Below are 16,525 nucleotides of genomic sequence, written 5' to 3'. Positions count from 1 at the left end.
AAAAAATTCAAGCCCCAGATGGCAATACTGAAGGATTCTTTGGGCAGAATATTGACTGATGAAGAAAGCATTAAAAGAAGGTGGAAGGAATACACAGAGTCGCTGGACCAAAAGAATTGGTCAATGTTCAACTATTTCAAGAGCTAGCATCTCAAGGTACTGAAGGAAGAAGTCTGAGCTGCCCTGAAGGCATTGGTGAAAAACAAAGCTTCAAGAATTGATGGAGTACAAATTGAAATGTTTTAAGAGACTGATGCTGTGCCGAAGTTGCTCACTCATCTATGCTACCTGGCCAATCAATTGGAAGAGTTCTATATATGTGCCCATTTCAAAGAAAGGAGACCCAATTGAGTACAGAAGTCAGCAAACAATATCATTAATATAGCATGCAAGTAAAATTATGTTGAAGATAATTTAAAAATGGTTGTAGTGATTCATGGACAGGGAGCTGCCAGAAATTCAAGCTGGATTCAGAAGAGGATGTAGAACAAGAAATAATCATTGTTGACAACAGATGGAGTTTGGTTGAAAGCAGAGAATACCAAAAAGATGTTTACGTGTGATTTATTGACTATGCAAAGGCATTCAACCATGTAGATCATAACAAAATATGGATAACATTGCAAAGAATTGGAATTCGAGGACACTTAATTATGCTCATGATGAATCTGTACACAGACCAAGAGGCAATTGTTCGAACAGAACAAGGGGATACTGAATGATTTAAAATCAGGAAAGGTGTGCACTAAGATTGTATCCTTTCACCACATTTATTCAATCTGTATGCTGAGCAAATAATTGGATAAATTGGATTATATGAAGAAGAACGTAGCATAAGGATTGGAAGCAGACTCAGTAGTAACCTGTGATATGTGGATGACACAGCCTTGCTTGCTGCAGGTGAAGAGGGCTTGAAATGTTTACTGTTCAAAAACTACAGCCTGCACCTGAATGTAAAGAAAACAAAAATCCTCGCAAGTGGACCGGTATGTAACATCATGATAAATGATGGAAACATTGATATTGTTGAAGGCTTCATTTTTATAGGACCCACACTCAACACTCATGGAAACAGCAGTCAAGAAATCAAGCGATGTATTGCCTTAAGCAAATCTGCTGCCAAAGACCTTAAAGTGTTGAGCAAAGATGTCACTGTGAGGATGAAGGTGCGCCTTACCTAAGCCATGACATTTTCTATCTCCTCATATACATGTGAAAGTTGCACTGTATAAGTTGTACAAGGAAGACTGGAGACAAATTGATGTGTTTAAATTATGGTGTTGTAGTAGAATATTGAAAGTACCATGGACTGCCAGAAGAAGAAAAAACTTTCTCTTGGAAGAAGTTTAGCCAGAATGCTCCTTAGGAGCAAGGATGGCCAGACTTAGTCTTTCATTCTTTGGACATGTTGTCAGGAGAAACCAGTTCCTGGGGAAGAACATAATTCTTGGTAAAGTGGAGGGTTAGCAAAAAAGAGGTCGCTCCACAATGACATGGATAGACATAGTGCCAGCAACAATGGGCTCAAACTAACAATAGTTGTGATGTTGCCGCAGCACCGCGCAGTGTTTCCTTCTGTTGTGCCTAGGGTTGCTGTGAGTCGGCACTGACTTGCCAGCACCTAACAACAATGGAGAAGCATGAGCTGCTTCCGAGAAAAATTTTTTTGCTCCAAAAATATTGTTGTGATCTTTTATTTACCATATGCCTAGGACTTTAAACAAGTTGTAGCATTTATTATTTTGTTGGTTCTCAGCAACACTATCAGGTAGGCTGCCAGACTTCTCAGCATGAGTTTGATATTCAGACAATCAAACATGAAGAATAATGCCAACTGTTAGAAAATAACTTCACAGTTTATAATTTTGCTGTAATATTTTGAAGAGAAATTCTTAGAAGTTTTTTTAAGTTATAAAAAAGTATAAACAAAGTCTTAAGAGAACTTGAAAGTAACATGAGGGTGTTGTTGCTGTTAAGTGCCGTCAAGTCCGTTCTGACACATAGTGACCCTGGATAGTGGTTCCGAGGCTTTGCATTGTTTGCTGGAGCAGAAAGCCTCCCTTGTCTCTCACGCGGCACAGCCAGTGGGCTAGAACCACGGACTTTATGGTTTGCAGTCTAGTGCTTATCATATGGGGCCGCTGCACTCCATGGGGGATTCAGTGCCCTGTTCATTCAGAATTTACCATCACTCTAAATTAACATCTTTTAGTGTGTTATGTTATCCTAAGAAAAGTGAAATGAAATGCAGATGACAGTACAAGTCGTATGTGCTTTTCTCACACAAAACATATTGTGTAGATAGGATGATCACTGAACTGCGAACCTCAAGGTCTGCAGTTCAAACCCACCATCCGTTCCTCATAAACCCTCTGTAGGGTTGAACTGACTCGACGGCAGTGAAGAACAGCAACATCCTTCATGAGTATGAGATTGCATTAGAAAGCACCCCTCATCTGTTCTTTGTACCCTCCAGAGGCAGAGCTCCAGTTTAGAGGAAGTGGGATTTAGATGGATGAGTCCTCCTCAACCCCAGGAACAAGTGGCCTTCCTCCGATCAAGGGCCGAGGCATGGCAAGAATGTTTTATTTCTTCCCTAGAACTTAAAGCTGTACATTAACCTCAGCCCAGGACTAGTGGCTAAAATATTCACTCTTTGCCCAAATTGAGGCAACTAAAGAACTATTTAGATGTTAAAGACTTTAAGAATTTTTGTATAAGAATGAAAGAATCCCTTTTTCCAATTTGAATTTCATGTGCTATTTCTACTTGCTATAAAAGATTTTCAGTCAGTTTTCAGAGTGACATCAAACATGCTCTTTTAATTATTCTTTTATAAATTGCAAGTGAGAAAAATATGGTTTGTATGTCATGCTCATTATAGGCCAGAGTGTTTTGTGTACAGTGCTTTTAGGAACACCACATAGGCAGTTTTTAGTGTTCAAATGTTTGCCATCTTGAAGAACAAACAAGATGGTGAAGAGGGTGGAAGTGCAGTGAGGAACTCCGATAGCAATGACACAGAATACCAGACCAAGCAGGCTCAGGGGATGGTGCCAGAACGCTGAACCATATATAAGGAAATATTTAGAAGATTGGAAGGCTTACAGCTAGGGGAATTGGTAGAAGAAGCAAGAAATCCATTGCTTTCTAATTCAAGATGCTCAGCTGATCCTAGAGTCGCAATCTCAGGTGATACCAAGCAGGGCAAGGATCAGCAGCTTATAGACGCCTCACAGAACTGCGGAGATAAAAGTGAATGGACATTCTTTTCTTTTTTTTAAATCTGTTCATTGGTCTCTCACTGTTTGCACACCTCCATTCTGGTGACTTGAGGGGTGCCTGAGCAAGTGGACACCCCACCCCCGGAGTGTTCTACTACACATGCACACAGATCTTCTTGAAATTTAAAGGCACAGTTTCCACTTAAAACCAAATGGCAGTGTAAAATGGCCACAGCCGGCCGTGAACTGTTTATCACTAGGCAAACGTCCTGAGCGGGGCTTGTGGAGTGGGACAGGCAGACTAAACAGGAAATAGGCCAAAAATTAAATCCTGAGTTACATCACAACAAACAACAAAGGCATCTTGAAATTTCAAAGTAAGAAGAGTGAAAAGGGAAGCCCATCTCCTGATTACATCTACCTGGAGGCAATCAGAAAGCATAAAAAATACCAAAATACACACCCATATAAGTATTAAGGTCACAGATAACTCCTGAATATGCAAAAAAAAAAAAAAAACAAACCCTGAAACAGATGACCATATCAGCATATGTCCAGAAACGAGATAAAGTGACTGAGGCAAATGAGCTGGAAGTAGACCTTCACTCCATACTGGAAGATGGGCAGGCTTTGGAAATGCTGGAGAAAGAATAAAGAAAAATTGTTATAAAATGTATCAAAACACTATACAATAGAGTTGAGAAAAATAAGGAAGAAGTCAGGAAAGCGCTACAGGAACAATCAAATAAGATAGATACAGCATTAGAAACAATAAAAAACCTACAGAAAGAGGTCCAAATGATTAATAATAGAATATCAGAAATGGACCATACACTGAAAGGGCAAAGGATAGAAGCCAGAACTGGTGAGCTAGAAGATAAATCTCTCAACACTACTAAGATAAAAGAGCAAGCATAAAAAAGTAGGAAAAAAATCTGAAGAAGGCCTAAGATTCATGTTGGACAACATGAAGAGGAGTAACTTAAGAATTATCAGCATTCTGGAACAGGAAGAATCACACAAGTCCACAGAGGAGATAGCTGAAGAACTTCTGGAAGAACATTTCCCTAACATCCTGAAAAGCAAAAAGACAAGCATTCAAGAAGCTCAACGAACCAACCCCAGGAAGGATAGAAAGTCACCAAGACATATAATAATCAAGCTTTCCAAAATCAAAGATAAGGACAGGATCTTGAAAGCAGCTAGGGAAAGGAGAAATATAACATATAAAGGCAAGCAAATCAGATTAAGCTCGGGTTTCTCAACAGAAACCATGCAGGCAAGAAGGCAATGGGGAGACATATCTAAAACCCTGAAAGGAAAAAAATTCCAACCAAGAATCCTGTACCCAGCAAAGCTGTCATTCAAATACAATCAAAACATTCCAGGATAAACAGAAGGTAAGGGATTTTGCCAAAGGAAACCCTGCTGTGAAAAACATCTTAAAGGAAGTTCTGTGGACTGAGAACCAACAAGAACAGGCAACAACCAGAGATTGATGTACGTGGTAGCATCACCCTGAACTCAATCAACAAATGGAAGAATCAAGAACAGAAGAAAACTATGAGAACAGAGGATCTGGGGGGTCAGTCTATGATCAAAACAATTACAATGTGAAAGAAGGGAAACAGAGATCCAGGTGGTAAGAAGGTCAGGTGAATTACAGGATACAATAGACTGTCTTAAATGGAGAGATGAGTTAATGGAATATAAGGTAATCACAATGGTGAGGTTGGGGTGGGGGTTTTAGTTCAGGTGTTAGGGAAAGGCAATACAAGAAGGGGGAGGAGGTGGAAGAACAAGATAGATAGGGGAACACTGAGACAGGTTTGCATGGCCTAAGTGGGGGACAGAGGTAAATAGTAATGCATGCTCAACCTTGGAACAACAGGGCTCTGTGATACAGGGATCTAGGCATAGTTTGAAAAGGGGAAATAATACTAAGATGCTTCATTGTCTTATGAATATTGGTTTCCCTTGACTACTATTGTAAAATAGACACTTGAGTGGGATAGAAATAAATGTCAGGAAAAATGATTACCTAAAAGGGGTTCTACTACTTGCCCAGTGAAATAGACCTCTTGAGGAGCCTTTGTAGAGTATAGGACCTTAGGTGGAATCCTGAGTCCCATCCAGAACCTTCTGAGGTGGGACATTCCCACTAGCAAGGACGAGCAGACTAGCCTGGAACAGCTATAGTGACAGAGATATATCTTCAAAGAAAGATCGTCAGGAAAAACCCAAAACAAAAATGTCAGCATGACTGGCTACTATAAAAATAAGCAAGCTGTTCGCCAGGAAGCCATCAAGGCAAGCAGACAAACTTCCCTCTAAGAATGAAACTCAAAGGAAACACATGAACAGGCATGTAAGCTTGCTGGTGACCACATTGGTGTACTGGTGAGTGAAAGACAGAGAAAGGCAGCAATGAAGAAATGGGCTGAGTTCAACCACGGTCCATTGACTCCCATTGACCTGGAGATGGGAGAGAGAAGAGGAAGGGCTGTTTGGTCCAAAGTGTGGTGACACCTGGGGACACTTGAGCCTATGGACAAGGACAAAGCCACAGAGGGCTAGAACTGAGAGTGAAGCATCCAGCTGATATGAAGTGAGGGGAGACGCACAAGAACACCCAAACTTGCAGACAGTACTCATTTGACCCAGCCTCGATTGTTTGATAATCAGAACTCGATTAGAGGAAGATTTAAGAGGGAAAAAAAAACACTTTTTTTTTTATAACGAAAACAAGGGTAAATTGCTACAATTTGATGAACCTGACCCATCCATACTCATGGAGGTAGTAACTCTAAATACCAACAGAGAGGGAAGGAGTCGTCACATCAAGTATCAATGCTATCCCTTCTGTACACAGGGTAGATAGGGACAGGCAACTTAGACATTGGCTAACTAAAATGAAGGGGCAATAAAGGCATGAAGTGACTGTATTATAAGGCTTCAAGAGGGAGTTTAAGAGTGTGGGGGGAAGAAAGAGTTCCCACAAAATAGTTTTCTTCTTGTCTAGATGGATTTGGTGAAAAGAGATGGGGATAAGATTCTTGTGATGCAATAGTGAGTAATTGTTATCGTGACTAATTGCAAATGTCACAATTGTAAAGGTAGAAGTTTTGTAACAAAAACAGGGGAGTGATTAATCTTACAGTCCAGAAACAGGACCCTAGGACCATCAAGGGAGAAGTGCACAAGAAGAATGTGGGACCTTATCCAGAGCAGCGACGTCAGAGACAGAGGCAGAGATGGTGACATGGAGAGAGGGAGTGACTGAGGACTCTAGATTCTTGGGAAGAGAGGGAGTAAGGTGTGGTGGCCAGGAGGCAGACTTGCAGAATGTGCCCTTTGGAGGTGTAAATTATTATATATGCCTGTGTGTTTTTTTTTAAAAAGAGCTGAAGTGAGTAGAGAGAAATACTGTTAAATGATGGTACATGGAGGAGATTATAATCTTTGTAATGAAACAAGGTGTATGATTTGTTGACTGTAAAACTGATAATCTGTCCCATGAACTTTCACTCAATCCACAATAAAAACCTTAAAATAAGAAAAAGCTCGATCCACCTAAAAACTGTTGTTTTATGTGGGGCAGAATTCCCATAAACTTATTGCAAAGCTTCAATGATTTCAAAAGACGTTCACTTGAGTTTTTGTGGGGTTTTTTTTTAGTTTTTACTTTGAATTGAGTGAAAGTTTAAAGGACTGATCATCAGTTTTACATTCAATAAATCATACTTTGTTTCACTGCGGGGGGAAAAAAAAAAAAAAGGTCCCACTTGGTGGGACCTGAGACCATAAGATCAGGCGGGAGGAGCAGTCCTTCTCAGTCATTGAATACACGGCCTGGTTTATTCTTAGAACTATTTTATAATCAAACATTTATATGGAAGTCTAATGTATTGACAGTGAAACCTCTGAGAGCCAGAGTGCAGTGCGACTGCCTTGTTGTTCTACATCTTGAAAGTTCTCTGCCTTTGATAGAGTGTGGCCTGACCACTTTCCTGCCGCTTGTTTTCTTTCTCTGACAGCTTTCTACCTGACTCTGGTTCTGGCTTCAGCAGGTTTTACTGGATAATAGAAATAATAATAATTTTTCTTTCTCATTTCCCTTTTTCCTCAACTGATGCCTTGGCAAAGGACTCTAGTCCTTTCACTTATTAACAATAACCAGTGTGATGGCTGCTGTGTGTTTTTTCCATATCAGCATTATCTAGTTTCATTTTTGCAGTAGCATCATGAGGTAGATGCTTTTACTGTCTATTTTATAAGCTCAGAGAGGCAGAGGGAACTAGCTGGGCAGGGATTTGAACCCAAAGTTCACTGTCTTCAAGTCTGACTTTAACCATTTAACCAGATTGCCTTTCATGATGCTTTAAGTTAAATGAGCAAAAGAAAACCAAGTGGGAGCCTTCTCTGTTGTGACACTTTACATTGCATTGTTTTTTGTCACATTGGAATTTGTCCACACTTACTACCTGATGCTGTTGTTAAGTGCGACAGAGTTTGTTCCAAGGAGTGGCTGGTGGGTTTGAACCACCAACCTTGCAGTTAGTAGTTTTGTGCGTATCCTACAGCACCACACTAGAATTCCTGTTTGCTCAAATTTGCCCCCAAATAGCTTGTGACAGGGGACATGTTATGATCTTCTAATGAAAGAAAGAAAGGGGTGTACAGTGTACAAATCCCAAGGGACTGGCCTCGAGTCACTGCACAGTGGCAGAACTGCTTCGTAACTCATCTCCCAGGCCTCAGTTGAGGTCCTTCCTCGGGACCCAATTTATCCTTACATATGAGTTCAACTAGTAGGGGTTCTTCACCTTCAAAGAGTTGAAGTAAAGTTCTAAACACTTCCTGTAGAATTAAGGAAGCGTGCTCCATTTAGTTTGAGGCAGTGTCTGAAGGGAGAGTTACGGAGCCAACCTGTTTTCATTCGTGGATTTGCACCACACTCTGTTTAATAGGGACATGATCATTTTCCTAGTATCTCAGAGATGGTACATTTCAGCCCTTGCAGGAATTTGCAAGATAAAACCCTGAATATGACCATTTGAATATCCATCAGGGAAATGGTGGTGGTCTTGGGTTTCCTTTTCTAGCCAGGTTGGGGCAGAGGCACAGTAACTTTTTTTTCATGAAAGCATTTGTTTCCTGTCTGTTTTTGCATTTTCAGAAAATGTTAAAAAATGCTTCTTCTTTTAAGGTCTAGAGCCCTTCAGGATTGGACCGTACACCAACTTTGTTAATATTGGAGAACGCTGTAACGTTGCAGGATCCAGGAAGTTTGCTAAACTCATCATGGCAGGAAACTATGAAGTGAGCATCTTAATCAGACCCCTGACGCATCTGCAGTGTTGTTGGCTAGACGGCATGTAAATGAAGCAGTGCTGCTTTTGATTGTGTTAGGAGAAGAACTGCTGAAAAGTGTGAGAATGAGAAAGTGTTCACAGCAAGCTGGGCTGGTGGGAGGATGAGGCTTACAAAACTGAAACTGCTTTATCAGTATTTCTCAACAAGTGTTGCTTTGGCACATGAAGTGGGATGAGATGAGAGTGGTCCAGGTTTTAGCTATAACTATTAACTGTGAAATAAGCTTAAAAATTTGAGAATATCCTTCATTTTGACTTTGCACAAAACCTCGTCAGGAAAACAAAAGCCAAGAAAGTTGCTGTTCCAATTCCTTATGACCACATCAAACACTAACGGGTTGAGTGTATTATTAAACCTGATAGTTGTAGGCTAGAATAAGCAAATGAAAGCAAGAGGCCCTTGCTTTGGAAAGGCGGCTCTAGCCATAATGATGGAATTTTGTGGGGGGCAACTGTCTTTGTGAATTGGGTGAGATTTACATAGCAAATCAGTTTTCCATTCAACAGTTCAGTCACGTTTAGTTTGAAGTCATTGATTGCAGTCCCCACAAGTAGCCCCATTCAGTCCTCGTTCGTTTCCCAGTTCCATTCCTCCTTCTTTCCCAACTTTTCCTGTCTTCTAAACTTTGTCCTTGAGCAAATGCTGCCCTTTTGATTCAGAAAGATTGATTTTCCTAAGGAGTGTATAGTCACCTTAATTGTTTTTTTAAAAAACTTTTTGTGCAAATTGATTGAAGTTTTATAGAGTAGATCATCAGTTTTACATCCAACAAAACAGATACTTCAATGCAATGATTGCCATCCCCTCCATGTAACAACAGCTAACAGCATTTACCTCTGTTCATTTTAACTCTTACACTCTTCCCTGTTTCCTACTAGCTTCATCTCTCCTCTGATAACCTTCCTCTTGTATATTTATTGCCTGCCTTGTCACCCATGTTAACAAGTGTCTATCCACTAGCATGTAAGTACTCTCCCTCCATAACCATTATAGAAGGACTGTGTCATCAAGAAAACCTTTTCTTAACTTTTTACAACATTGATTTCCTACAATATTTGCCCTTTTGTGATCGACGCAGCACTATATCCTCCAGATTCATCCATGTTTTGAGGTGTTTTGCAGATTCATTGTTATTCTTCAACATGGCTTCGGGTTCCATTGTGGTTTGTGCTGTTCTTCTGTTGCTGGGCACTTCGGCTCGCTTCATCTTTTTGATACGTCTCTTGTAAAGAGCATATTAGAGGAGTCTGCTTTCTTGTCCAATCTGCTACTCTATTTCTCTTGACTGGCGCATTTATGCCATTTATGTTCAGTGTAATTATCAATAGGTTTGAATTGATGGCTGTCATTTTGCTGTGCTTTTGTTTGTGGTCTGCTGATTTGTTTGTTCCACGTAATTTTCTGTATTGAGTTCATTTTGTTTGGGGTTTCCTTTTTTATATTAGTTTCTGTTATGTAAATGTTTACAAAATCTTTCTGATTTTCCTCTTTTTATTTTGATGTAAATGTATATTAATTTTTTTTGAGGTTACCCTGTAATTTTTTAAGTTTCTCCTCATTTAAATCGTCTGTTTTATCTTGCAATCTACTTGACTTCCTGGCCCTTTGGAAGCTTTGTATCTACACTGTTCCCTCTTTTAGCTTTTTAGTTCATTTCACTATCTGTTGATATATCTGGTTCCCTATTTTCTGTCTTGTAGATTTGTTTTATATTAAATACTGTTATATCTGGATTCAGTTCTGGGTGGTGTTGTGATGTATGGTAGTTTCGATTGTTGTCTCCTGTTGTTGGTTCTCAGTCCAAAGAACACCCGTTTGTATTTTTTGTAAAGTTGGTCTGGTTATTACAAATTCCTTTAATTTCTGTTTATCTGGAAGTGTCCTAATTTTGTTGGCATTTTTGAGGGTCAGCTTTGCTGGATATATGATTCTTGGCTGGTAATTTTTTTTTCCTTTTAGTTTTGTATATGTCATCTGCATTGTCTTTTTTCCTGCGTGGTTTCTGCTGAGAAATCAGAGCTTAGTCTCATTGCTTTTCCTTTGTTAATAACTTCATTTTCCATGAGCTGCTCTTAGGATTCTTTCCTTGTCTTTGTTTTTGTAGAGTTTGATTTATGATTTTTCTTTTGGGATCTATCCTGTTTGGGGTCCGTTCAGCTTCTTGCATGCCTGTCTTCTTGTCTTACGTGATGTTAGGGAAGTTTTCTTCCAGCAACTCTTTAAGAATTTTCTTTGTGCTTTTTATTGTGAATTCTGATCACCCATAAGTTATTCTTCTCCCTGGTGTCCCACATAACTCTTAAGTTTTCTTCAGATTATTTTTTCCTTATTGTTATTCTAGCCCTTTAGCATTAAGCGATATATCTTCAAGCTCACTTATTGGGCTTCCATTTCTTCAAATCTCCACCTTTTTTCCCTTTCAATGTATTATCCATTTCTGAAATCTTAGTACTAATCTTCTGGATATCTAATTGCAGATTTTGTAGTGTTTTAAATAATCATTTATTTTGTTTGTTCTTATGGTGTTTTCCTGGATTCTTCTAAAGTTTTTTTTATGTTTTCCTTGCTTTCCTCGATCTTTCTGTCAGTCCTTTGAAGGTACCCAAGTATCATTCTTTGGAATTATTTTTCAGTTTGTTCTATTACCTTGTCTTCCTCAGAAACATTTTCTGGCTTTGCATCTTGGTCATTTGTTTCAGCCATTCTCTTGTTTCTTTTTGTAAGTTAAAATGATCTGTTTTCTCTGGGGCATTGTGGTATTGTCGTATTTAATTAATGATTATATGTTAATATGCTCTTAGGCTCTTACCAACTGTCTCCTGTGGGTGTAGTTAGAGAATGGAAGCATATATACTGTTCTCTGTTCCTGTACTTCAGTTTAGGGTGAATTGGGCTGGTGTTGACTGCTGCCTAGCATAGATCTGGTGGTATTGGCTCTTACTCAGTGGATGGAGCTGCAGGAATAGGGTTGTGGCTGGACTGTTTGGGCATGGTTACTGTCTCCTGTTGGGTAGGAAAGAGGAGAACATTCCTCTCTCCTCCACATCCTCCACACACACACACAAAATAAAACAGAAAAAACAAGAAACAACAATGAAGATTACAAATATAAATAAAAACAGGCAGCAGCCAGAAAAAAAAAAGGAATATAATAACTAAAAAGATAAAAGAGGCCCAGGACAATGGAATAACAGAAAAGTAAGAGAGACAATAAAAGGATGAAAAATTTAAAAACACTTAGAAAAACCAGGGTGAAAGGAGATAAAAAGGAGTGTAAAGAAAGATTAAAAGAAAAAAAAAAAAGATGAAGAGGGGGAATGAGAAACAGAAGAATACAAGTATAAACAAAAGCAAAGATGGAAAGGATAAAATACAAGGTAATGGGAAGAGAAAGAGAAGAAAGAATAAAGAAACAAAAACATCATAACAATGTAAGGAAGAAACCAAACCAGACCAAAACAAAAACCAGTATAGCTGTTGGCCCCAGGGAGAAAACTGGAGGGCCCCTGCCAGCCAAGGAATTTACGAAGTGGGTGCAGGAGGGAGGTGACAGCATGGTGTCAGGCCCTGGATGGAGTCCCTATTGGCCTACATGTCATCCATGTTCAGGACACTCAGTCTGGAAGTAGTTCATAGAGGACCTTGATGGAGCTGGTTTCAGTGTCTGTTAGGTTCACAGGGCAGCTGGAGGCAGCTGGTAATGCTGGTTCACAGGGCAGCTGGAGGTTTGTGCTAGGTAATGCTGGACTAGTGGCTCTGTGGCTTCTGTGGGTCTGGAGTGGAGTCCACCTGAATCCAGGCACCAAAGTGGTACAGCCCCCAGAAAGCAGGGTCTGCACTGGGGTGCATGAGGGTGGGAACTGGCCATACCTCTGGTCACCAGGAGAGTGTAAGAAAACGAAGGAATCGTACCTTTCCTTTCACTTGTGTGAATCTGCTCTGCCAGGCTGTGTCTGTAGCTAAAGTTGCTCACAGAAGCTCGAGGTGGTCATGCTACATGTGGCTGGCCATTCACCAGTCAGTCTTCCTCTCTTGTCGTCCCTGCTCAGGTTCTCCTTCCAGCAAGCTCTCACTCCCACTTCTCTACGTTTCCTCGGAAATTTAGGCAGGGTTCCAGAATTTTCATCTGTGTCTCTTTCATTTGGTCTCTCATGTCTTTGTTGTAGAGGGGCTGTGTGGTGGTCTGCCTAATGCGCCATCTTCATAACTTATTGTTAGATGCTGTTGAGTTAGTTGTTTGAAACTTAGCAACCCTAAGTGGTGGTGGTTATGTACCGTGGCGTCTATTCCAACTCATAGCAAGGCTGTAAATGTTTACAGGAGCAGAAAGCCTCATCTTTCTAGCACAGAACAGCTGGTAGTTTCGAACTGCTGACCATGAGGTTAGCAGCCCAACTCGAAACAACTGTGCTACCAGAGCTTCTTAGCAACCCTACGTACAACAGAGGAAAACACTGCCCTGCTCTGTCATCCTCACAGCCATTCTGAGGTTTGAACCCCTTGTCCCAGCCATTATGTGAATCCATCTCTTTGGGGGTGGGGGAGGCGTCCTCTTTTTTTTGTTGTTGCTGACCCTCTACTTTACCAAGCATGGCGTCCTTTTCCAGGGATTGATCCTTCCTGACAACATGTCCAAAGTACCTGAGACAAAGTGTCCTGATTCTCACTTCTAAGGAGTATTCTGGCTGTGCTTTTTCCAACAGAGATGTGTTTGTTTTTCATGGTGTATTTAATGTTCCTCAGCAATACCATGATTCACAAATACCTTTGAATTCGGTCTTCTCTATCTATTGTTTGCCTGAAAATTCAGCCCTGGGGAAGAGTTCAGTTCCAGACAGGAAGCGGGGGGACCCAAGGGCCATAATCTTGGGAGGTTCTACCAGTATCTAGCTGATCAGTAAGTCTGGTCTTTTTTGTGTTTTTTGACTATTGTTTCACATTTTTCTCCCACTGTATCCAGGACCTTCTAATGGGATCCCTTTCAGATAGTCGGCAGTGGTAGCTGGGTGCCACCTAGTTCTTTTGGTCTCAGGGTAGTGGAGGCTGAAGTCTGAGTAGTCCATCGGTGTCCTTTATGCTGATTATTTCTATGAGTCTTTGGTCTTCCTCACTCTTCTTTGCCCCAGGTGGGAGAGACCAGTAGTTGCACTTTAGATGACTTCTCACCCAAGTAGGATGCAGAACATTTTCTTTTTGAACTATTTTGTACCTGTTGACCTTGGTATCCACTGAGATAATGGTTCTGAGCCCCCTGACCCAACAGAGCCATAGTGTTTTCAAACTTGGTCACTCTATATGTGAGTCTACTTTGAACATCCAGATAGATTTTCATCTTTATAGTCAAACATGAAGATAAAGATTTGGTTTGAACTTCAGTATTTATGATAGCCTCAAACTTGACTTACTTTGAGGTTTTACATTGTTTAAGAATGAGGTCTTCCACACAGACTTAGTTTTAATCACCAGGAAGAGTTCCACGTATCATCCTTTATGGACGTATTCCTTACTACTTCACAGCGTCTCCCTTAGGCGTGTCTTCCTCCTCAGTCCCTCTGTTGCCATGTTACTAGAACCTGCTCTGCATGTTGAACTTTATCTGTTTCCCCGTCAGCCCCGCTTGTTCCTGTTATTGCTCAGTGTTAGCTTATACTTCCATTGTGGTGCCTTACCACACAGCAGTTTTCATAGGATGACCTTTTTTTATTATTATTTTTTTAATGGATAAAATCCAAACCCTTCGTTAGCCCATCATTCTATTTTCTCTACTTAGGCCCCAAGCTGCCTTCCCATCCTGATCTGCTTTCGGAATATTCTAGGAGCTTCCTCCTACTCCATGCAGAGCTTGGTGTGTGTATGCCTCTTGGGAAGTGCTGTGGCCTTTCATATTGGATGCCTTTGAGTTGGTGTTAACTCATTCAACACCATGTGATGGAGTATAACTGCCCTATTGGGTTCTCTTTGACAAATCTTTACAGATAGGAGCCCTAGTACTACTGAGAGTTATGTGTTGGGCTGCTTTCTTCAAGGTCAGCAGTTTGAATCCACCGGTCACTCTACAGGAGACAGAGGAGACTTGCTGCTCCCATGACGATTTACAGCCTTGCAGACTACAAGAACAGATTGCTAGGTGTTTCTCCCACCTAGCTCCCGTGTGCCTTCCAGCTGCCCACTGTGGTTAGCCACTGAGCACTAACTGTTGGCTCACTCTTTGTTGAAGAGCCTTCTCCATTTACATAGCTTTCACCTAGGTTTTGATTCTTCTGGCTTTCCTTTTGTTTCTAAGATGTGATGGGTTTGACAGGAAACGCAGCAGGCATTCTAGGCAGAAGCAAACAGGCTGAAACGCTAACAACTGTCATTCACTGAGGCCATCCCATATGCCAGACACTCCACAGTCCTGTGATGGGACGGACTTTTAGTGTTCATTGTGCAGATGTGAAAATGGAGGCTTGGAAAGGTTAAATTACTCTCCTACTGTGTCACACAGGTAACCCTGTACCCTTAGCCACTCTGCTCTTTGCCTAGTTGAAACGAAAAGGTGGGAAGAGGCCCTAGGGGGTAGGTGTGAATGACTCCTTAGTTTCTAGTTTCCTGTGACTTAGTGATCCCTCAAGGCTCTGGAAAGAGCACTGTCCTGAAAGCGCTCTAGTCCTGAGTGTTATCTGTAAACGAGGCACTCCACCTCTCTTAGTCTGTTTGAGAAGGGTTGGCCTGCAAAGTCCCTTTCAGTGCGGTTATTCTGTGCAGCAGACAGGTCAGGTATTGGAGACTCCATTCCCCAGGTCTTTGGATTCTGATCCACCTTGTTGCTTATTTTCTCCTCTTTGCTCTCTCCAATCCCTCTGCCAGTTAAGCTTTACAAGTCCCCCCAAGTAAGATTTCTCTCTTTCAATCCACAAAGGTCTTTTCCTTTCTTTGAGGCTTATATAATGTTTGGCATTTGACTCACATTTTGTGGCAGTGCTGGATAGGTGTTTTTTTTTTTTTTTCTTCATGTTTTTGTTGTGAACTGAATGATAGTTTACATGGGAGAACATCGGCTTTATACCTTCGTTTCATTACAATGATCACAATCTCTGTACATCATCATTCAACAGTATTTGCTTCTTATGCTCTCTGTTTTTTGTTTTGTTTTTTTTTTTGGCTGTGGGTGGCGCAATATATACAAAAACACTCAGGAATACATAATCATTTAAACAACCAAAGGGTACATAAGCCTGCCTCCTGGCCGCCAGCACACAGCCTTTCTCGTTCCATGAGTCTATAGAGTCCTCAGCTGCTCCCTCTCTCCCTGTCCTCATCTCTGCCTCCATCTCTGGTGTCGCTGCTTCTCTAGATAATTTTTTTTTTTTAATGTTTTATTGTGAATTACTTGATAGTTTACATGGGAGAACATTAGCTTTACATTCATCCTATCGTGTTCATTGCCATGATTACAATCCCCTCCATGCATCATCATACAACCAAAGGGTATACCCTGCAAGCCTGCCCCCAGTCATCTGCCCCCCAGTCATCAGCACACAGCCCCTCTCCCTTTCTGTGTCTAAAGTCCCCAGCCACTCCATCTCTCCACATCATTGTCTCTGCCTCCATCTCTGGCATCACTGCTTCTCTGGGTAGGGTTCCGTTCTCCACTCTTCACCCTTGATGGTTCCAGGAACCTCTGCTCCTGGACTGCAAAGTCAATCACTCCCCTCATTTTGCTACGAAACATGTACCTTTACATTTCCAACCCTCACAATCAGTCCTGATATCAGTTATTTACTATTGTACCACTTGAGACCTATCCCCATCTCCTTTCATCCGCCCCAGACAGATTGGATACTACTCAGTAGAGATTCTACCTTCTTCCATGCCCTCTGGATCTAGGCTCCCTCTTGAAAGCATGTAAGGCAGTCACTTCTTGCTTTTGTAGTCCGCCCCCC

At 41.1% G+C, this 16,525-nt stretch overlaps 1 protein-coding gene across 1 annotated transcript in view; it reads left to right on the top strand.

Annotated features, from left to right (window-relative positions):
• The window catches only part of MTR (5-methyltetrahydrofolate-homocysteine methyltransferase), a 170,889-nt gene that overhangs the window by 61,006 nt on the left and 93,358 nt on the right, over positions 1 to 16,525 (top strand). The window contains exon 12 of the mRNA XM_006872011.1: positions 8,434 to 8,546. Coding sequence (XP_006872073.1) covers positions 8,434 to 8,546 — 113 coding nt within the window. The remainder of the gene's footprint in view (positions 1 to 8,433; positions 8,547 to 16,525) is intronic.

This window comes from Chrysochloris asiatica, unplaced genomic scaffold, assembly GCF_000296735.1.
Source record: "Chrysochloris asiatica unplaced genomic scaffold, ChrAsi1.0 scaffold00179, whole genome shotgun sequence".
Lineage (NCBI taxonomy): Eukaryota > Metazoa > Chordata > Mammalia > Afrosoricida > Chrysochloridae > Chrysochloris > Chrysochloris asiatica.
This window is presented reverse-complemented; position numbering and strand designations above follow the sequence as displayed.